Below are 23737 nucleotides of genomic sequence, written 5' to 3' on the forward strand. Positions count from 1 at the left end.
AACATGGCACATGTTTTGCCTTTTGCAGTGTGTATAGGGCTGCCTCAGTCAAATATGGTTCACGGCATATTGTGCTTTCAAAAAAAACAAAGAAAAACCAGGATGTCATACAAAATCTTAAAAACAAATTAATGCCACAGAAAAATGCTTTCCCTAGGTCTTAAGATGTTTGTGACCCTGGAGACTGCACACTGTGTTTTCCAAATGTTAAGTCTTTAAAGTGGTTCGTTGCCTTGAGATGCAGACAATACACTTCTTCCATTTGTTTTGTCAGGTTCAAAGGCACTTTGGATAATGTCTCTGTTGAGTTGCTTTTGGAGGTTTTGACACTCATTTGACCAGTCTCAGTGGAGCAAATTTTTGTCCTTGAATCTGATTTTTGGAAAGAGTCAAAGGAAAATTTGGAGCCAAGTTTGGGACAGAAAAATATGTGTGATTATGAAACAGTGAAAACCTGTTTCTCTTGGGTGGTTTGTGAGCTGACTCAAAGGTAACTTTTTTAAAAAAAAGTTCAATAATGCTTTGAGGGAAGGCTTTTACTTCTTCCAGATGTCAACTGTCCTTTCTACTAAGCTCTCATAATATTGAAGCAGCTTTGTTGTCTGTGGTGACATCTGAGGTTCTTGGTCTCACGGCCACAAAGATCAAATATGTGGACACACACCAAGGGTGAGGTTTAGAGCAGAATTTTTAATAGGCGGAAGAAAGAGAATAGCTCTCTGCTACAGAGAGGGGTCTCGAAAAATGGGTTGCAATACGTGGTGAAATGCAGGGGTTTTTATAGATGAGCTAGTGGGGAGGCGGTGTCTGATCTACATAAGGAACGAACACCCGGTTTCATGTATATGGCATGAAAAACCAGTTAGGACCAGGTGTGTCATCTGCATAGGGCTTAAATCTCTGGCAGCCCCGGCCCCAATCTTCTGCTATATAGGCAGGTAGCTACTCCATGTTGCTTATTTCCTTCTTACTGTGCATGTGCTAAAAAAGAGGGGAGGTGGAACCCCCACGGTGGACATGCCTGGCCCCAGTAGCCCCTTCTGTCTGTGCCGCTGCTGGCATCTCCCATGCAAGCTTCCAGTTTCCTTACCTATGTTTGCAGCCCAATCTTCCAGGTTGCCCTTTGTTAGAAAGGAAGTGATCTCTTGGGCTGCTTTTTGTTAGAAGGTAAGTTCTGCCGAGGACTCTTGCTCACACTATCTGCCTGAATAATTTCTTTCTATCTCCTGTATCAATATCCTATGTGTGACTCTATTGTGCATATATGTCTTAGGTTTTAATTATTTTGTTTACAAGTTGGTCCTACCTCCCTACCCCCGCTTCCACCACACTTGAGGAAAGATACATTTTAATTCATTTTTTATATGGTATGCATAGTTGGAGGCCAACAGATTGAGTTGAAGGATTCATTACTTGATGAATGAATGGATGGGTGGATGGATGAGTCAGCATAAATGAAGAGCATCCCAAGTTGACTATTTTAAAGGGGATAACATGCATTTTATATTTGTTAAACATTCATTCTCATTTGTAAACATTTGTATATATTCATGTATTCAAAATGTATTGAAAATTAATTGTTTTCCTTGGTACCTGAAGTCAGTCCTGGGTATTGCAAAGTAGTTCAAAGTCACTGGTTTCCCTCTGTCTCACTTCACTACACACTGGTGATTTTGCTAACTGATGAGCCAGAAAATGTGCAAGTTCCAGAATCAAAGGTAAAACAAAACCCATCAAGAATCAGCTCACTGTTAGCGTCCTAGTTGAAAAATAAGGCTTATCAAAGTATTTCAGATTGCATTAACACTTTTGATACTGCTAGGTATCAGTGTCAACCTCAGGAGAGGGCAACGCCAACTCCTGAAACCTTCAATACAGAAAGTCTAGAAAAATAAGCAAATATACATAAAAACAATATCGAGAAGACTCCAGAAACCACATAAAAGCGTGGGAAACGAAATATCCCTTACATGTGTGTTCAGTATATGTGAACCCACGTATTTTAAGTGGACGATTTCTCTCTCAGAGTACCGTAGGTAGTGGGGGACAGGGCTCAGAGGGGGAGAAACAGAAATTCGCCTTCCTCCATGGTTTATTTGCATTTCCATCCAGAAACTCACAGGTCGACCCCAAGACTCCACTCTCTCCCACCTTTGAGAAGCCGGACCGGCATCAGCGGCTGCATCCTTCTCCTCCTCCCCGCTCTATTTTGGGGCCCCATGATCTCATGCCCTCTGCAGACCACACGCTGCAATTCCAGTCCAGCCCGCGCCGCAAGGCCACGCAGGGCGATTCCTGCAAGTGTCGGGAGGGTGGCCGGGGCGCGGGGAGGTGACGGCTTGGGGGGAAGTTTAAGACACGCCCACGTAAGGGACCCAAAATAACCGACACACAGAGTGCCCGAAATCAGACAGGAAGCCAAATAATCCGGGGCGTTGAGTCGCTTTGCCCTGACTGCGAGAGCCGGGTGTAAGGCGGGGAGCCAAGGGTCTGACCGCTAGGGGCGGGCGCGGCGGGGAGGGGCGGGGCGGGCGGCGCGGGGCCTTATTAAAGGCGCGGCTGGGCAGCGGGGCCGGAGCGCCTGGGGCCACGATGGAGCGCGACGGCTGCGCTGGGGGCGGGAGCCGCGGCGGCGAGGGCGGGCGCGCTCCCCGGGAGGGCCCGGCGGGGAACGGCCGCGATCGGGGCCACAGCCACGCTGCTGAGGCGCCCGGGGACCCGCAGGCGGCCGCGTCCTTGCTGGCCCCTATGGACGTGGGGGAGGAGCCGCTGGAGAAGGCGGCGCGCGCCCGCACTGCCAAGGACCCCAACACCTATAAAGTACTCTCGCTGGTAGGTCCGCGGCCAGGCCCCGGCGCCCGGGAGGGCTGGGAGTACGGGGAGGGCGGCGCCGAGCTCCTGCGCTCGCAGCGCAGTCAGCACCGGGCACCGGAGAGAGGCATGGTCCGGGAGTGCTTCTTCGCCCGCGCGCTCTCCTCCGCAGCCTTTGCAAGTGCCCTACACCGCCGCCCTGCAGGGCAGGATGGTTCACTCTCACTTGAATTACGGATGCCTGTGAAAGCAGGCTGTTCAAAACGGTCATCCTTAGAAATACTCGACCCCCTGCCCCAGGAGAGTACGGGTTTTTAGAGGGGAAAAATGTCAAACGCGAAAGTTGTTGGTCTTAAGAAGGTGCATCAATGTGTTGCTTCTTTTGGGGGGCTCTGGGCGCAGTATACATGACTTCACTTGGGTTAACTGATTGCAGTTGAAGAGTTAGCGGAGCTCTTTAAGTTTTATTGGAACTCTAGGGAACACTTTTTCCCTTTCGCTCCGTTTTGGAATTTCCTTGCAGCTGCTCAGAAATTCCATGGATATTCACATTACGGGACTGAAGAAACCTTTATGATTCTTTGCCCACTCTTCTAACCATAGGCTACACGGTTTGTGTTGCTAACAAAAGCTACCTATTACTCCTCTGCTATTTTGCTGTGACATTTGCAGGACCCACAGTCAACTTCATGAAGTGTGGGGGTTGGTTTTTATTCTGAATTCATGGTGGGAAGTGCTGATTGAGAGAAGGCCTGGATTCCTGGCTGTTATTAATTGCTGAGGCCTTGCGTAACTGTCCCCAAACCTCAATTTCTAATGTGTGAAAATGGGACAACATCAACTCCCTTGTGCATTGCATGGGATTATTGTGAAAATCAAGCTGAAGAATGTATGTAGGGAAGTAAATTGAAAACAGCAAGGAAATAGAATTATTTTTATTGTATTATATGGAAATCACAGATTTCTATGTATAGTGTACCCTAAAATATATCCCCTTACATATGATTGAACAATGCTTTGTAGAAAAATTTCTAATTTTTGAAGTCTCCTTTCATTTTGTATGCATTTCCATTTTCACTATATTTGGGAGATCATGGAGATGCTAAAATACTTTGAGGAATCAATCTGCCTAGACTTAAGAGATGGTGCCATATACTTAGTACTTAAAAAGAAGCCTAAGGTTCAAAGAATAAGTATCCCAAGCCACATGATGTTTGCATCTCAAGATAAAATTTTGCATCTTGTAACACTGTTTGAGTCTATAATAACACAATATTGATGAGAACTTAGTCTCTTGAGTCACCTTCTTAAAATTTTGTTAATGGAAGACCTTAGCTTTTACAACTTGATCACTTAAATTGTTTAGTATCAATACCTTGAGGTGTTTCATACACGATGAGGTAGTCCAGAATTGTATATGGAATCTGTGTGTAACTCTAGTGTAAAACCATTTCTACATGCCTATAAATCTTTACAGGTTTTCCAATTGCAAAATTCAGTTTTTAAATTTTTCTTGCTCATTTGCTTATACATCCACAACAGATATCAGCAAAGGTCTACTTTTGGAACAAGCCGTCCAGTCTTTGAGACCTGCAGTCAACTGGTCAAACAGCATTCTGTGTGATGATGCTACTCTGGGCATTTGACATGAAAGTGTCCTAGGACTTATTTCCACAAGTAGGACTATTATGGACCTTTTTTATTCATTAATTGGGGTCTTTTGCATCTATTGAATTGGAAAGAATTCTTACTTCATATCTTTTGATGGAACACTGTGAGACATTAACATATAAATGTTACCAAACAGACGTGGTGCGGTGACTCATACCTATTATCCCGGCACTTTGGGAAGCTGAGGCGGTTCCATTGCTTGAGCCCAGGAGTTTGAGACCAGCCTGGGCAACATGATGAAACCCCATCTCTACAAAAGATACAAAAATTAGCTGGGTATGGTAGCATGCGTCTATGTCCCGGCTACTTGGGAGGCTGACATGGGAGGTTCAGCTGAGCCAGGGAAAGTTAAGGCTGCAGTGAACCGTGATTGTGCCACTGCACTTCAGCTTGGGTGACACAATGAGACCCTTTATTGTTGAAATTGCTATTTAGCTACTGAACTGAAAGTGCAAACTCGTATTCTTCTTTCCCTTCCCTACTTCAATACCTTTTTCCCCCAACCTCTTCTCCCCCGAGAACTTCCCCAAATAATGGGCTTCCAAAGGGAAAAGGCCCCAAAAGCAACCTGACAATTGTCGTCAAAGAGCTCTGGGATATGTCTTCTAGAGAGGAGCTGCAATTATAGAATTCCTTTTTTTTTTTTTTTTTCAGATTAAACCTCAGCACACTTTTCATAAAGCTGCAGAAACAGATTGAACTAATTGCACCCTGGGGTTGGGATTAGGAGAGGCCCACCACTATGATCCTCAGCTACACTGTTTTAATTTAGCAGGATAAATAGAAGGGTTGCCTTGCCTTGCAGAGGCAAACATGTTACAGTGGCAATGTAATTTTTACATTATTCTGCAGTTTTCTCAGATAAACTAAAATGATGTAGGCGTGTGAGAGTGGATGAAGCAGTGAGGATTCTGTCCTACCCTGGCTTCTCCCCATTGTGTGTTTGATCTTAGGAGAGGGCCACCAAGCTGTGCTTTAGAGGCTTTTGGCCCTGGGCCCTGGAATGCTTGTGCCTAGGTACTGAGCCAAACTGAGGAAAACAGCAAGAGGGAAAAACAAGTATTATTCTCTACATGCGTCAGTAGGTATGTTAAATATTAGATGCCTTTCCTTGGTTGTAAATGAAGTTTTGAACTGAAGTGTAGACTTCCACCGAGATGTATTGACCTGGAGATGTATTTAAATATCCTTCTTGTTTCTTGGTGTGATTTTACAGAGTCATGTAATTCTCAACTACATTGCAATACATTTCTCCAGTTAGCTCCTCAAAAGCATTTTTTTGTGTGTGTTTCTGACCTTCTGCTATACTTACGAATACATATATCTGTGTATCTGTGTATGTGTAAAGGGCTTGCGTATGGGTGGGGGTCACTGAAGACTACTTTCATGTTTCAGTGAAAGAGTTATTTAAAAAAAAAAAAAAAAAATATATATATATATATATATGTATGTAGAGAGTCTGTTTGGCCCAAGTTTGAGGACTGCAACCCAGGAGCATAGATTCAAGTTGCCCTGAGTATATGCTCCTATTAGCAGTAGTTACAAATGGGTTTTTAAAGGAAAAAGGAAGAGGCAGTTCCTAAGTTGTTTATCAAGCATTTATGTTACAATAACAAGCTATTGGTTGGCTATACATTGTTCTTTGTATCACACATTCCAGGAACATGAAGATAGTGGGTGAGGCAGCTGTCAGGAACAAAATGCTTTTAAAGAATTGCCCCTGGGAATGGGTGCAGTGATGTGACTGAAGTCCCATGCTCATGTCCCTCTGGGCCTGATAAATTTTGCATAGTTCTCATATCTCAGACTGCTCTGAGCAATTTTTCTTTCTCATTTCCTCCTTTTAATAAAAATTTTTCTCTTCTTAAAATACTGATGATCAACATTTTGGATGTAAGTTTGTCCCACATTGCTGGGAAGGCTCATTTCCGGATAATCTTGCCCCATGTCAGAGGGAATGAGATGGGCAGAAGTACTATAACTTAAGAACTTAGTGAGGTTCCAAGGCTGAATTGGTAGGCAACAATTCAGGGATTGGATTGAAAAATAAGGGGACAGAGCAGTGGGATCTCAGGTCATTCATTTACACTGGAGTTGAGGTGTGCTGGGTTATTTCTAAGCATCTAGGTATTATGATGAGTTTTTTGTTATAAAATTTTGTGGTAGACGTTAGACATCTAGAAATACAAAGCATAATCAATTAAAGATGACACAAATAAGGACAATTATCAACAAAACAACTTGAAATACAAATAGGAAAATTGTTCCTATTCCTGAAGGTAACCAAATGAATATTTCAATCCACTTCTTGTCCTGGTCTAAAGAACAAAGTGTTGAAGATCTCCACTGAGGAAGATGTCTACTCAGGCAGGGCAGCCTGATATTGGCCCTTCTAACGTGGCTAGGAGTCCTTTATTTGATGGTATTTTCTATTAAACAATATCTTCCAGGTTGGAGACCATGATCTTTGATGTTTTTGTCTCCTAAGAACTTGCTGTTAAAAGAATCCTCAATTAATTTAGAATTTTCAGTGAGAAACTTATAAGGCTTTGACAATAATGAAGAATATCACCTTGTTGATGGAAAAACCCAACTCTGTAAAATATTTTAAAGAGCTTGATGCTGAGCCAAGATGAGTGACTGTGGCTCAGGGAAACACTTTCTCAAGGAGTCCTGAGAATGTGCACCTGAGGCAGTTGGATTACTGTTTGTTTTTATATATTTCAGGGAGGCAGGAGTTACTGGCAAAGACATAAATCAGTACATGAAAGGTATACATTGATTCCATATGAAAAGGTGGGATATCTTAAAGCAAGGGCTTACAGGTTATTTATTCAGCATATTCAGAGATTTTTTTTTTTTTTTTTTTGAGACAGTCTTGCTCTGTCGCCCAGGCTAGAGTGCAATAGCATGATCTCAGCCCACTGCAACCTCCCGTTCCCGGGTTCAAGCAATTCTCCTGTCTCAGCCTCCCAAGTAGCTGGGATTACAGGTGCACACCACCACTCCTGGCTAATTTTTTTGTATTTTAGTAGAGACGGGGTTTTACTTTGTTGCGCAGGCTGGTCTTGAACTGAGCTCAGGAGTTCCACCCACCTCAGCCTCCTGAAGTGCTATGATTATAGGCGTGAGCCACTTTGCCCGGTGATTTGGAGATTCTTTAATTTGCAATTGATTAAAGGAGTAAGGCTCTGTCTAAAACTTGGAATCAACAGAAAGGGATGTTGTGGCCATGTGTGGTGGCTCACGCCTGTAATCCCAGCATATTGGGAGGCTGAGGCAGGTGGGATCATTTGAGGTCAGGAGTTCAAGACCAGAATGACCAACATGGTGAAACCCCTTCTCTACTAAAAATACAAAAAAAAATTAGCAGGGCATGGTAGTACGTGCCTGTAGTCCCAACCACTTGGGAGGCTGAGGCAGGAGAATCACTTGAACCCGGGAGGCGGAGGTTGCAGTGAGCCGAGATTGCACCATTGTACTCCAGCCCAGGTGACAGAGCAAGACTGTCTCAAAACAACAAAAAAAGGGATGTTGTAAGTTAAGCATGCTGTGTAGCAAGATTGATGGTTTGCAGACATGACTTCACCCTCTCCTTGCATACCCTTAAGGTCTTGTTTATAACTTGATGTCTTGTTGCCACAGAGCCTGTTTTTGCAGTCTTATTTCTATTGTAACATTAATGCTGGTCAATTGTTACACCTCAACTCCAAAAGGGAGGGAGTATAATGAGGTGCGTTTGACCTCTCTTCCTATTTTGACTGAGACCTCAGTTTTTTGAGGTTTCTCTGGGGTCTCCTTGGCCGAGAGTAGGTCCACTCAGTTGGTTGAGAGCTTTGGATTTTATGTTTAGTTTACAACTTTTCAGGAGAGCTGGTTCATAGGCTCCTTCATCCAGGTGCATGGATCTTTCCATTCTTATTTCAGAAGGAGAAAGCTGATGTTTTCCAAGCAGGGTAGAATGTAAGTTAAGCAAATAGAAGAGCCTTAGGCCAGGGAAGGTTAAAGCTTTCTGTAAGCTTTGCCAATTAACTTTTCATGATTCCATTTATTTATTCTTCCAGTCTGGAAGACTGAGTGTGGTTTGCACAATGGAAATGCCGATCTATCCAATCTCAATCAGCTTCAACCACACAAGATAAGATTTCTGGCGGAGCACAGTGGCTAATGCCTGAAATCCCAGAACTTTGGGAGGCCGATGTGGGAGGATTGCTTGAGCTCAAGAGTTCACGACCTACCTAGGCAACATAGTGAGACCTCATCTCCACAACATGTGGTAGGACTTCCAGAAATGGAGAATGCAATGAGTTCATGCTGGTACGAAGCACTGATTTTAGAGAAAAACACCAGGTGGTGGTGGGAAGTCACTGTGAATCCTGCTGACCTAAAGAAAAAAAAACCAAGGCAAAATTAATGTAATTATAGAGCTTTATTTGGGCCAAGTTTGAGGAATGCAACCCAGGAGCATAGATTCAAGTTGCCCTGAGTATATGCTGTGAAAGAGTTCTTTATAAGAGGCAGAAGCTGGCATTATTTGAGATTTGGGTGTAAAAATTATAATTCAATTAGCTTCCTTTTCCTTCCCTTATAATCCATTATCTGAACTCTAGAATACGGAAGGAAGAATGTTCAAACTAAGTCTCTGCTCTTAATCAGACTTGGAGTTGACATTGCTCCTTCGGTTTATAAAATTTGTTATCTGTCCAGCCATAGTTGAACATTTTAATTCAAAATAACCAGAGCATCTTAAAGAGGCCAGAGAAGTGTTCTCTGTGTCCCTTATGGTATTTGTTTCACATGTTCTAATAAAATACATAAAGGATTCCTAGGAACCCAAGACTGTTGTTTTTACTATTAGGCAGAGGATAGTACCTGACACTCAGTGTCAGCTTTTAATTGCTTGAATGAATGTACTGCATTTTTAGTTAGACTGAGCCACACTTTGATTTGGAAAAGGGGAAGATGGGAAGACTGAATACACAAGCAGGGACCCATAGGGTCTGTGATGGTCAGGAATCCACATAGAGATGACACTTGGGTATAAATTCAGGGGTAAGATTAAAACTGGGATATAATTTTATTTGGGTATAGGGAGATGGAGGAGATAGTGAAGGAACAGAAGTGCCCAACTAAGGTGAAGGTGCCTAAGAAGAAGGCAGATGGGGCCTCTGTGATAACTTGGATTCAGAATCAGAAATCTAGTCAGTGAACATTCTTGCAGGTACAAACACTCCAAGTGTGGCAGTTGGCATGTATGAAGGAGAGCCTCCTTCACTTACACCAAGGCCTCTTTGGTTTTGGTAACTTTGCTGCCACACCCTGAATTCAGTGATTCTTCGCTCTTCTTCAGCATTGCTTTCTGTCCCTTCTTTTCTTCTGCCTTGAATCTTGTTCTGGTATTTCTTTCTCACCATTTATAGCTCAGCTGTTTCCACTCCATGTTATCTCTTTCTTAGGGATACGCAGCTACTGTTTCAAAAACACTTTGCTAATTTTTATTTCACTTGTTTAGTTAACTTTGGACACTCAGTTTTGTCATCTCCTGCCCCCATCATGTCCTAATCATGACTCTGAAGAAAATCCCTGGTGGTCACATTGTCGTGCAGGCTGAAGTGCAGTGGAGTGAACTTGGCTCACTGCAACCTCTGTCCGCCTCCCTGGTTCAAGTGATTATCCTGCCTCAGCCTCCTGAGTAGCTGGGATTACAGGTGCGCACCACCACACCTGGCTAATTTTTTTTTCTTTTTTTTTTTTGTATTTTTAGTAGAGACAAGGTTTTGCCATGTTGGCCAGGCTGGTCTCGAACTCCTGACCTCAAGTGATCTGCCCACCTCGGCCTCCCGAAGTGCTGGGATTACAGGCGTGAGCCACCACGCCCGGCTCTATCAGCTTTTCATCTTCATCCAGCTGACTCTTTTTATCTTAAGTAGCAATATTAAAGGTAAATGAAAATAGTTTCATATTCAATTTTGCTCTCAAGTTTGATGAATACCATTGTAAAATATTTGTGTGACATTTAAGATACAGCAAATGTATTTCATCTATATTGTGGCCTTTTTGTACAAGCCAGAGAACTTTATCATGATTTATAACTTTTTTTTCTTGCTATGGGGAGAGGCATTTAAGTTCCAGACAACTTAGGAACAAATAAACGTTTGGAATACAACTTGTAATTAGAGATCTGCTTTTGGTTAAAATAAGCATGCCTCCATCAACCGTAAAATATCCCCCAAACAAGAAAAAATAAACAAGAAACCTTTTAGCAAATGAGCTCAGGGCCGAACATAGATTACTCTTCTAAGCATAAATCTTGTGCAACAAAACCTGATACTCAGAATTCTGACCCAGCTCAAAAATCCATTGTCATCAGATAAAAACTAAGTTATGCATTTACCAAGGAAAGGCAATGTAGTAACACATTTAAGGTTTTTCAAAAGAGTGACCAGAATGTTCAGTTAAGTATTAACGAGAAGACTATTTTCTGAGTATTCTAGTTATCTGAGATTTAGTTGCAAGAATTAAGATAATATCTGTAGTGTCTTTGAAAAATTATTTTTACCTTTTTTTACTTTTAGTTTTTAGAAGAAGTGTTGGTAGAAATGTAGGTGGTAGAAGTTTAGATGGTTATAATCATTTTTGTAGCACTTGGCAGTTTTAAAAAGCATTTCCCATATATTTTTGATTGATCCTCAATACTCAACAACTGTGAAATAGGAAACTATGATGACAGTCAATTCTGCTTTACAGATAAGGAATCTGAGGCTCAGTCAGGGATTCAGTCAGGTTTCCATGCAGACATTATTGTGCATAAAAACCACCTGGGAAGTGTTAAAGACAGATTCCTAGGCTCCAATCTCAGCGATTATGATTTATTAGATTTGGAATGGACCCAAAGAATCCTCACTTTTTAACAAGCACCTCAAGTTATTCAGATGTAGGTGGTTCATTTACTCTACTTCTAGCAACAATGGGCTAAATTTATAGGCAAAAGCCACACTGTTAGTAAGTAATAGACTATGATGGTAACTGGAAGGACTTTCATCTACAGATTTTTATCATGGACTAATAGCTAATGCCATCCCATTCATTTGCTAAATGTTGTATCCTATTCATTAAGCTTGGCCTGCTGTTGGGTTTCCAACTCTCCTTTGCCCGCTTCAGTAAAACAATATGTAGTTAGAACCTAAGAAATTTCTGGTGTGGTGATGCTAAAGATTGCCTCTATATTGAGATATATATGTGTCTTCGGTAGTTCAGTGACTAGATTTTCCTGGGTGGAAGTCAAAATTAGTGCACTTGATTAGTGTGAAGTCAACAATCAACTGTTTCTGGGAGCTTCCAAAGTAGGTATACTTACGGGAAATTGTACTTTTCTTCTTAGTTTGAGTTTCCTTCCTGGCTTATTTTTAAATGCAGCAGAATAGAAAAATAGTTTTGATAGAAAGTGATTTTGGGCTGTGTGAGGTGGCTCATGCCTCTAAAGGAGGCCGAGGCAGGAGAATCACTTGAGGCCATAATTTAAGATCAGCCTGGGCAATATAATGAAACCCCATGTCTCTCTCTCTCTCTCTCTCGCTCTCTCAATCTCTGTCTGTCTTTCTCTCTCTCCATATATATATATATACACACACACCCACATACGCACACACGTGTGTGTATGTACATATTTTATATATATGTATAATATGCATAAGAAAATCATTCTGGAGGAAGTAAATTGTCACAGCGAATTGTCACAAGTGTTTCTCATTTATGGATTGACCATTTTCTCACCGTATTTCAGGACTTTGCACAGACTTAGCTGGCAAACATCCTGTAACAGGTGTGATTTGAGAGTCTTTAAAAAATCACTATCTTGGTTTTCAGGTGAATATTTTTGAGAAACTAGCTTGTTCCTAAAGGTGTGTTTCCCGATCCCCCTCCCGCTTAGAAAGCTTTTTTTGACATTAGCAAGCATCTGGGGGGGTCTTGATGATCTCTTATGGTTAGAGAGAGAGAATTGAAAAGAAACTCAGTAGATTAAGACATTATTTGCCCTTCCACTGTGTTGACTTTTACACCGTGGTATTAAAGGAGTGATGGCACCTTAGCAGAAGTCATTGCAATGACACCAATTGTACAAGTAGTCATGCACTTGCAATAAAAAAAAAAAAAAGCCATTTCACTAAAAAGAACACCTTAGATGAAGCAGTAAAAACGTCCTTGATGAGGCTGGGCGCGGTGGCTCCCTCCTGTAATCCTTGCACTTTGGGAGGCCGAGGCGGGCAGATCATGAGGTCAGGAGATCGAGACCATCCTTGCTAACACGGTGAAACCCCATCTCTACTAAAAATACAAAAAAAATTAGCCGGGCTTGGTGGTGGGCACCTGTAGTCCCAGCTACTTGGGAGGCTGAGGCAGGAGAATGGCATGAACCCAGGAGGCAGAGGTTGCAGTGAGCTGAGATTGTGCCACTGCACTCCAGCCTGGGTGACAGAGTGAGACTCTGTCTCAAAAAAAAAGTCCTTGATGAAGCAGATTTAATAATCTGAAACCTAGATTATCTGTCTTTTTGATATTCTGTGTGACACAATTGGAAGTATGCATGTAGCATATCTGCTGCATACTGAAGTACTGTTTTCTAGAAGAAAAGCAGCTGTGCAGTTGTTTAAGTTGCAAGCTGAACTAATTTTTTTTCAAAGAACACCATTTTTCTTTGAAAGAACTGACAAGCTTTTTATTTAGACTTATTTATTTGACATATTTTCTCAAAAATGAGTGATGTTAGCTTGTCCCTTCAAGGAAAACCTATGAAGCTATCAGTTGTCTATGATAAAATCTGAGCTTCCAAGCAAAAATTAGAATTTTGAAAAACTTGTATTTGCCATTTGAGTGTAACAGCTTCCTGATCTTTACACAAAATTGATGAAGACAGCGAGGAATGTGGGTTTTTTTTTCATGTTGTTTAATGACATGCGTTAACATTTGGAAGAATGATAGAACTTAGTGAACCAATATTTTCCAAAGGACGAGTGGATGATGTTACAAAATTATACATTGGTATAATTTCCATTCAAAGTGCAAGATAGACTAATGGATTTTAATGTAACAGTAAAGTTAATGTAACAGGAAAAGTTCAGTAATATCTTTTCCATTTTTATGCCATAATTTACTTTTTTCAAAAGACAAATAGATAAGAATTATTTCAAGAGCACAGATATATGCATACTATCGAAATGAATACGATGTGATTTATAAATGAGAACAAATTACCAATGAACAGTATTTCAGAAGTCGAAAAGGTGACACTAAATGTTAAATACACAGCCTTTTATTTATATTCTTCAGATTCAGTTTTTTGTGAATTTAATATAAAGATGAGGAGTTCATTTTACAACCTAAAAATACTTACTTGTTGAAACTATATTAATACTTTAATAAACTATACAAAAAAGATAATGAGACAAACGTGCATTTGTGGAACTGCATGTCAGTCAGCCAGTTCCCTGCAGAGGGAATTCTCAGCATTACCTCATTTGTCTGTGAGGACACAGAGCAGTCCCTATTTAGACATACACATTTGTCTACTGCTCCAGCATGGCCAGCCCCCCACTTCTTGGTGGTTTCTTTCTGCTGTGAATATGCATGTCCAGTTGTCTGCTTCGTAGAGCAGACATTTACCTTCCTCATCCACCAGCCATTGGAGGAGGACTGGGGCCACGCAAATGATTGATTCGACCAATTCTTTGGGGAGAGTTTCCCAGGGGCCCTCTTCCATCATCATATCTGGAATCAGATGAGTTTCCATAGCTTCTTTTTTTTTTTTTTCCGCATCTTGCTGAAGCAGAGTTTTGAAAAGCAAAACTACAAACTCAGCTGTTCCCCAGAAGAAATCTGTTATCAAAGATAATCTCCATGGAGACTGACTCCAGCTGTCCAGCACTTGTCCATTCGAGATGTAAACCATCTTGCCCCCCTTCCCTGCTTCGGAGCGACTGGCCATACTTTAAGAAATTGCTACTTTTAGAATTTTGGTGTGGTTTTAAAGAAGAATGTCCATAGTCATCTGAAAAGGCATCTTAGGGTTGTTAGTAACTTTTAGAAGTATAATGGGATCCTGATAAGCAAAATTTTGTGAATATATTTACAAATATTTAGGAAATAGGTGTACATTCAGTAATATTTTCAGTAATATTTTTAAGAACTAGGGGATGTGAGGGCGATCTGGCTGTGACATCTATCACCTCCTTGATCACCACGGCTGATTTGGCTATCTGGCTGGCCAGGCGGGTGTCCCCTTCCTCCCTCACTACTCCACGTGTGTCCCTCCCGAAGATGTGCGCTCAGTTGAAGAAGATGACTATCTCCCATAGACGAGAACCAGTCTTTGGTCAAGGGTATATGAGTAGGTGCACTCCCCTGCTAGAACCTCCAAATAAACTCTCAAGAACTAGGGAGAGGAGAGTGAAAATTAACCTAGTTACAATGATTGTATCCTTACATTCTTTGATAAATTTCAAAATACTTCTACATCTCCTACCTCATTAGTCCAAACCACAGCTCTGCTATTATCCATCCCCATGTTAGAGATGAAAAAATCATGGCTCAGAGAAAGTTTGGAGACTTTCCAAGATCACAAAATTAATAATTCTGTTAATCTCATCTCTGTAGTTTATTGGTGAATAGTTTTGGAGTCAGACAAAATCAGGTTTAAATCCTGGTACTGTTACTAGCTGTTTGAATATAGACAAAAAAGTTTCCTAAATAGTACCACAACTGTAGCATAGAGACAACATCATATTAGAGTGTGTTAGGAGAAGTAAATTATATAATGTGTACAAAATGGTGCATAATATGCCCTGAATAAGTGGTTTTTTCTTGTTATTGTTGATAAGCTTCAATGTGACTGAGAATTTTTTATTTTTCCTTACTCAGAAGGCGCTTTACATCCTTACTACCCAAGGTGTGGTCTGCAGACTGACATATCAGCATTATCGTCTTAGAATTTGTAAGAAATGCAGAATCTTGGGCCCCACCCCAGACCTACCAAACCAAGATCTGCATTTTCATAGATCCTCAGAGGTTTGTCTGAACAATTAAGTTTGAGTATCAGCACTCCATAAGGCTATGAGACAGCACAGAAGGCACCACATCGGGAATTTCCGTAGCTGGGAATTCAAATTAACCCTTGCTGTGCCACTGACTTCATACATGGTGTTGTGATTAGAAACCTAAAACAAAATGAAAAAACTCGGTGGGCCTCCATGACCTCAACTGTGGTTGCATTAGGTTGAATTGGTGCTACCTCTGGTTGCATTTGGCACCTTTCCTTCCGTGAACCTCAGCGGCACATGGATACAAGTAGCCCCATTGCTCTTGCACATATAGAACACAACATAGTCTCCTCCCTTTGCATATGCCGTCTCCGTCTTTCAGGAACCTGCCTGTGCTCTCGTGTGTTGCTTATAATTTAATTGCCTTCTTTTACTCTGCACTGGCTTGTCCTTTAATTGCTCTTTATTGCCCTTAGCGTTGCCAATCTTCTGTCTTTGCTGTTACCCGATAACATTCAGATGTTTTTCCAATTCAGCCATCCATCTATCAAAATATCATGTAGATGGTGCTTTCCATCGCACGATCAATGGAACTCTCCAATTCCAAGTTTCCACTGCAGTCCCCTCTCAACAGTCAACAGTATACTTGACACAAAACCAAAACAAAGGAATCTTATACCAATGCTTTTTCAGGTGATGTAAAATCAGGTTAAATGTCCTTGGCCCAGAGTTTATTCCATAATACTTCATCATCCAAACACACTAGCTTCCTATAAACTGCCACCCAGCACCACTTCGATTAGAATCTCTGGGATACTAGGAAACAGGTGAATGAAATATTCATGTGGGAACAGTGTGGTTTAGGAGCATTATGAAGAGACTCTGTCAGTCTTATCCGCTTTTGGATTAGTCGGGGAAATAAGCAGGAAACAACTCTACTTGGACACAATGTATTTGAATACCTTACTAATCAGCACAAAGGAGGTAAATGTGAAGAATATTGACATATGTAAGTATTTATACATTTGTTATCTCTTAGAAACTTTCAAAGAAAAAGAATATTGAGTATTATGGAATGATTCAAGCAAAGGTCTTCAGAGACAGGGATCATGTAAAGGGTCTAAACTTGAATCACAAGAATCATTTGCTATGTGACCTTTGAACAATTACTTTCTTTCTTTGACTTTCAGTTTCCTTAACTGTAATATGAGGAGTTGGATTAGATGGGTTTCTTCTAGTTCCAAAATATTTGTTTTGAGAGCTTATATTTTCCCCCTTGTTATAAAAATACTATCTATTGCAAAAAATTCAGAAAATATAAAAAAGTATAAAGAAGAAAATGAAAATTGCTTTTGGGTTTTTTCCCCTCCAGGACTTTTCTATGTGTACATATCACTTTAAAAAAAAAACAAAGATGAGATCACTTTGTGCATATTATTCTGTTGCCTTTTTTCATTTATATTCCATTATGAAAGTTTACCATTGATAGACAGCTTTATAATGTACTTTTCATAAGTAGGATTTTGAGACTTTTATTTTAGTATCCTCAGTTCAATAGGTAGTCTTTGAAACTATTTCTATGCATACTTTAGACATTCTCAGTCCCCAAGAATTTCCAGCTTTTTGGTACGTGTTTGTTTTCTGTTTTTTTCATTCCTTAGCTCCATCTCTATTGCTTATGTCTCTTTCTCATGGTTAAATTACTAGTTTTTCTAAAATAATAACTTCTCTGCATTATGTTTCTGCTCAGAATTTTTCTGGGACTGCCACAGCACACAATGAGAAAATATATACTCCTAAGCCGAGACTGGTTTTTATTTCTCACACTTGGGGTAACAGTAGATGTTAATCACTGTAGGGCTCACCATGAATAGTTTCATCCATTCGTAGCAGTGCTGAAAGTCTGTGACATACGTGTTCAGTCATTTATGAGTTAATATTTGTCAACCACTTAGAGCAGACCCTTGCTGGTAGTAAGTGCTGTGTGTGTTTGTTAAATACATACATACCTATTTGTGTTTACTATTTGTCCGGCCCTATGCTAAAGACTTATCTCCTTTAATGGGCACAGTTCTGTGAGGTAGGAGGGAGCAAATCTGTTGGCTTGGGAGTGTCTGGCCTAGCTCCCATACTTCAGTGGGACTCAGTATCCTATATGTTGTATAGTACATGCAATATTATGTGCATACTTTGTATTTAGGAGTTTGTAGGGCTCAGATATGTTTCAATCAACTGCTGCTCTGATGGCACTTTGCCCATTTAGAGAGTCAAAAAAGGACTGAAGATGCATATCTCTCATCAGCATTCCACACCTCTGAAGCACGCCTTCTATGACATTCAGCTCAGCCTTGTACAGTTCTCCAAATACACTTTGTACAGATTATATCTGTTTTCTACCCCACAGTGATTTTTTTAACCTCTCCTTTTCTCACCCAACATCAGGCACCCAGCAAGACCCAACTCAATGTGTCCTCTCAAATGAAACATTCTTTAGATGCTCTTTGGCCCCATCTCCCTGTCCCAGAACCACTCAATTGCTACTGAATCCTGTTGAGGCCATAGAGCTTAGTGAGTAAGGGCCAGACCCTGGAGCCAGATTGCTGGAGTGTAAATCGCATCTCTGCCAATAATTGCTTTGGGTCTTTGGGCAGGTCCCTTAACTTCTCTGTGTCATAGCTTCCTTGCCTATTAAATGGGGATAATAATAGTAGTACCTCATAGGTTTGTTTTGAGGGTTAGACGGATTCATATTTATAAACTAATGAGAAGAGTGCCTGGTAGTAGATGCTAGATCAGGGTTCAGTATTGTTATTGCTATGGTTTGTAACTTATTTAACAAATATGTGGAGTTTTTACTGTGTGGGCAGTCTGGTGCAAGAGGCTGGGGGCTAAATGGTCAAAGGGAAAGTTTACTTACTGTCTGTTTTTTGGGTTTTATCTGAGGGGGCCAGATATTTGTCAAAGAATTACACAAGAATATCTCAAGTTGCAGCTAAAATAAGTGCAGCCCAGAAGCTGTGTACATAGTGAGGGGGAATTAGCCTTGTCCAGGAGGTCTGAGAAGGCATTTCTTAGGAAGTGACAGGCAAGCAGAAGAGGATTATGAGAAAAGGCAGCAGCAGGGGAAAGGCCCTGGGAGAGGAGACGACATGGCCCATCCCAGAGCTTGGAGGAGGCCAGGATGACTGGTGTGTAGCGCTGAGTGGAGTGTAATGGGGATGAGGTGGGAAGTGTTGCCAGAGCCATCTCCAGGCAGGATTTTTGTTGTTGTTGTTGTTGTTGTTGTTGTTTTTTGAGACGGAGTCTCACTCTGTCACCCAGGCTGTAGTGCAGTGGCGCCATCTCGGCTCACTGCAACCTCTGCCTCCCAGGTTCAAGCGATTCTCCTGCCTCAGCCTCCCGAGTAGCTGGGATTGCAGGTGCTCGTCACCATGCCCAGCTAATTTTTTGTATTTTTAGTAGAGATGGGATTTCGCTGTGTTGGCCAGGCTGGTCTCAAACTCCTGATCTTGTGATTCACCCACCTCGGCCTCTCAAAGTGCTGGGATTAGAAGTGTGAGCCACCGTGCCCAGCCGGTTTTTGTTTTAAGAGCAATTGGAGGCCGGGCGCAGTGGCTCACGCCTGTAATCCCAGCACTTTGGGAGGCTGAGGCTGGCAGATCACTTGAGCCAAGAGTTCAAGACCAGCCTGGGCAACATGGTAAAACCCCATGTCTACCAAAAATACAAAAATTAGCCTGTCGTGGTGGCACACACCTGTAATCCCAGCTACTCGGGAGGCTGAGACACCAGAATTGCTTGAACCCGGGAGGTGGAGGTTGCAGTGAGCCGAGAAGGCGCCACTGCACTCCAGCCTGGGTGACAGAGCGAGACTGTGTCTCAAAAAAAAAAAAAGCAATTGAAAGCAATTGGAAATCACTGAAATATTTTTCTGTTTGGTTTCTTTTTTATTTTTATTCTTAGTGACAAGGTCTGATTTACTTTTGGAAAAGTCATTTTATAATAGCTTTAGTGGCACAAACAAAATGAACAGGAGCCTGCAAACTATAATAGCTTTAGTGGCACTAACAAATCAAAGGGAGCCTGAAAAAAAAAGAGCACACTGTCTTTTTTGTTATTGTTGTCAATTGACCACTTCGTAACTTTTTTTTTTCCTGCTAGATTTTGAGTTCATAGATGTGTTCACTCCAAGATGATAACCACTAGCTACATGTGGCTATTTAAATTAAAATTTCATTTAATTAAACTTTAATGAAGCAAAAAGTTTATTTCCTCAATCACTCTTGCCACATCCGTAGTGCTATGCAATGGCACATGGCTAGTCACTTTCATATTGACAATACAGATCTGTGGAACATTTTTAGCATCTTAAAAACTTCTTTTGGATAGCATGTAAAAATTGTGATATTATAGTTTTTAAAAAATACCTTGATAGTTCTCCAATTAACAATGATGAAAATGTACATAGTACTTGTTCAAGAAACATTTACTAGAAGGCAAATTAAAAGGGTTAAGATGTCAATGTTCTTATAAATATTATTTTAAGATTCCTTATCCAAATGATTATTGAATATGATTAAGTTGATTTAAGCCTAAATATATACATGAAGAGGTGACACATTTCTAAAATTGTGTTCCCTTTCTAATTATAGGCTCATATATTAATTACTAATTTTTTTCATAATAGTCACCCATTTTTCATCTTTATTAACTTAGAAAATTTTACTTCTTATTTAAAGCCCTGGAGCATACTTTTAAAAATGATTTTGAAACATGGGTCTCTTCATTAGGTCAACATTTGTCTAAGTACATTTATAAATATTATGTTACAGGAAGAGGAAGGGTATTGAGCAAATTCTCTTCAACAATCAGACAGCTCTGTTTTAGGGACTGATATCCTTCCATTCCAGTTCAGGAGGAAGTGTTTCCAGGTAATTTCCAATGAACTCCAGATGAGTAAGCTTTGACAGCTCACCCACATGAGGGGACAGACTCATCAAGCTACTTTTCCCCAGAGGTAAACATTGCAGCTTTTTGCACTGAAACAGCCCATCTGGTAGCATCTCACTATTGTTGTTGGTCACAGCACAGTACTGCAAATTACTCAGATACTGGATTTCTTCTAGAATGAAGGTCAAGTGGTTATAGCTTAGATTCAAATAATGTAGTTTGCTGCATAGGAAAAGCTGCAAGGGCAGATTCTCAATAAGAACCCAAAAGAGCTGCTGTAGGTTAGATAATGCCCCAATTTATCCAGGAATATAAGTAATGTTATTGTGCCATAACTTTAAGCAGGAAAGATTCTGAAGATGCTGACAGCTAATGATCTCTTCCACAGTTTTAAGGTTATTTTCCTTTAGGTCTAACTCATGCAGATTATTCAGGCTGAAAATGGAGTATGGAATGCATTCCAGGTCACAGCTGATCAGTTCTAGGCTTTTCTTATTGACCGTCATTTTCAAGTTGTTCAGCACAGCCAGTTTGCTTCCTTCATTATCAAGGGACAATTCTGCAGTGAAGGCAAGAGGTCTGCAATGACTTGTGGGATCTGGGAGAGGCTGCTTTTCAAGTAGAGGGTCCTTGGATTTTTTAAGTCCTGAAAGCCGTCTAACCGCACAGTACTGAACTGTTCAGGGAGAACACAGCCTCCCTCTGTGGGACAGAAAAGGTTCCCACACAGGGGAAAGATAAGGTTCCTTCAGATTCTTCAGGTGAAATACCCAGCATGGGATTTTTCCCATTTCAGGATGCTTCAGGCAGAGGATTTTAAAATTCTGCTCCAAAAAGCCAGTGCAGGATGGTCTACTACCAGAGATGAATGGTCCACCTGAAGATCCTTGAGGGTGACCAGCTGTGAGACGGCAGACGGCAGCTTCACCTCCGGGATCTGCTCCAGGCTTAGCACCTCCATTTCAGTGAACTCAAAGACATTTGTCTGGAAGACTGTTGAGCATAAAAAGATGCAGTTCTATCTTGTCTTGGACATTTTCCACAAACTAATGTTTCAGTTTCTCAACTGTCCATTCGTTACTGAGGTTGATCTGTTTCAGTTTGTTCTCACTGACCTCTGATAGGAATATGGAGAAGCGTCTGGAATAAAAAGGATCATACTGATTAGCCAGATGAAGGATGAAGGCAAAGTCATTCTTGACATCAGGGATGTCACTATAGTTGCTTTTTTCTCTTAACACCTCAAAGGAATACTGCTTCAGGGATCTCCTCAGCATCCACCACAGCCTGTAGGAGGAGGTCAGACTGTAGAGTATATCCAAAATGGCATAAAATGAAGCCAGAAGCTTTAAGATTTCTGTGAAGGAATAGACACACTGGTAGGTTTATATCCTGTAAAAGCCTACATGTCAACTGAACAGTCAATTTAAAGAGTGATGTAGGTTAAAAAATATGGAACATAAGTTATGATGAGCACAAAATGACTTTGACTATTATCTGCTTCAGATACACACTATAAATGATGTCCTTCTGCTCCACGTGCATACGGAATCTTCTCACTTTTTCAAAGATGGCTGTGGCCTGTTGCCCCTTCTTCTTGTCCAGGCCACCGGAAGTTGGGCTTTCTATACCAGCTGACTCCAAATCCGGCTGCGGGTGGGGCAATGACTGCTTTCTGGAATCTATGTCAGTTGAACACCCTGAGGACGAAAGCAAAATCTTGGACTCGGAGAGTTTCAGAGGCCTCACTGACTGCTCGGCCACTGTTTCTGACAGGGTGCAGGTGGTCCATGGAGAATTGAAGCACTTATAAAGGATGGCCACAAAATGCTCAAGCTTGGAGCTGGTACCTGGGGTAGTGAAGCCATAAGTTGCTGCAGGCTGCAAAGAAGAGTGTGTGCAAGAGCACCAGGTAGGGGAAGAACTTTGCAAACCAATGGAGCTGTTTCTCGTAACAGACAGCATTGATGTAGGAGTACTGCTGTCAGTGGAGGTCGTACTGGATTCCGAGTGGGAGCGGAAAGTGGTGTCCCGGGATTAGAGGATGTGTTTATGCTGGCTTTCAGGATGTTCCAAGGCATGGTGCAGTGATTGTCAAATTCCACTTTGTATGAAGACAGCACAGAAGCCTGCTCTGTGTCAGCTGGAGAGCTCCAGCCAGCATGTCCACATGATCAGCATGATGTAATACCAGAAGACATCCTACCATGATTTTAAGATGTGATAAGATGACTGGGTGTCTGCTAGTAAACATTTTAGCTCGGTTAGTGTAATCATGACTTTCCCTTGTAGGAGGACAGAAATATAATGAAAAAATATTAAATAAATGAGAAATGCTTCAATCAGGTGATCTATACCTTTTGGTTTCTTAGACATACCATCTCTGTGTTTGTCTTCATTCCTATGAATGCTGGCCAACTGGAACCCTGCAATTAGTCTCAAATTGAAAAATTTCCTGTCTTTGGCCACAGGGTCAATGGTGGATGAGGCTAATGAGTGTGGTATTGAAAACACGGGGTTTTCAGTACCTGTGGGCCATCCTGGTAGTAAGGTCTAGTAGGCAGCTGGAAAACAAACCAGAGCCCTGTGTGACTCCAGCCCCGGGCCCCAGGCCCACACATTCCCCTCCATTACCAATTTTAAAATTCTGTCTTTTTAAGTTGTCACTGTAATTGTGATTGAATAAAATACTAGGCCTTTACAGAAATTGTGGTGGTTTATATCTCCCATTTCCTGTCCGCAGGAAGAATGACTAGAAATCCTCTGTTCAGTTGTCTTTTTGTTTGTTTCTACTGAGCCCATCTTTCAAGGATAAACACAAGGTGCCCGAATGAGTATGTTCCAAAAATTATTTCAGAAAAAAACAGCAAATAAATTACAGAAACTTAACTGCACATTATGTTCTTTCCACCCTTTGTTTTTCGTCTCTGACCCACTATCTGCGTAGGCAAGATACTTGCCTAGGCAGGAAAAACTGTTTTTTGGATAAGATTCATGAGGCTTTTCCTTGCAGTCCATCTGTTGGGTCCTCTGCCTGAGGGCAGAAAGAGCTGTTCTGCCCTATTAATAAAACTGCTTTCCTCCCTTTGCTATCTTATGAGCTGAACTAAACTTTACAATTCTTTTCTAAAGTAATTTAATACTACTTTTATTTAACGACATATCTTTCTTGATAGTTGCCGCAAAAGAGACCAACTATTTTCACTATTGGGGGACAATTTTTCTTTTTTTTTTTAAACCAACTGAAGAAAGATCTAATTAAAATATGTTTT

The 23737-nt window shown here is 41.2% G+C and overlaps 1 protein-coding gene and 2 pseudogenes across 1 annotated transcript in view; 1 reads left to right on the forward strand and 2 right to left on the reverse strand.

The window, feature by feature from the left end:
- The first annotated feature begins 2570 nt into the window (after positions 1 to 2570).
- The window catches only part of ENPP1 (ectonucleotide pyrophosphatase/phosphodiesterase 1), an 84999-nt gene continuing 63832 nt past the window's right edge, over positions 2571 to 23737 (forward strand). The window contains exon 1 of the mRNA XM_054492453.2: positions 2571 to 2832. Coding sequence (XP_054348428.1) covers positions 2593 to 2832 — 240 coding nt within the window. The 5' untranslated portion in view covers positions 2571 to 2592. The remainder of the gene's footprint in view (positions 2833 to 23737) is intronic.
- Positions 14139 to 14428, reverse strand: LOC129038925 (selenoprotein K-like; annotated as a pseudogene).
- On the reverse strand, positions 20337 to 22742 carry LOC129038926 (volume-regulated anion channel subunit LRRC8B-like; annotated as a pseudogene).

This window comes from Pongo pygmaeus, chromosome 5 (assembly GCF_028885625.2).
Source record: "Pongo pygmaeus isolate AG05252 chromosome 5, NHGRI_mPonPyg2-v2.0_pri, whole genome shotgun sequence".
Lineage (NCBI taxonomy): Eukaryota > Metazoa > Chordata > Mammalia > Primates > Hominidae > Pongo > Pongo pygmaeus.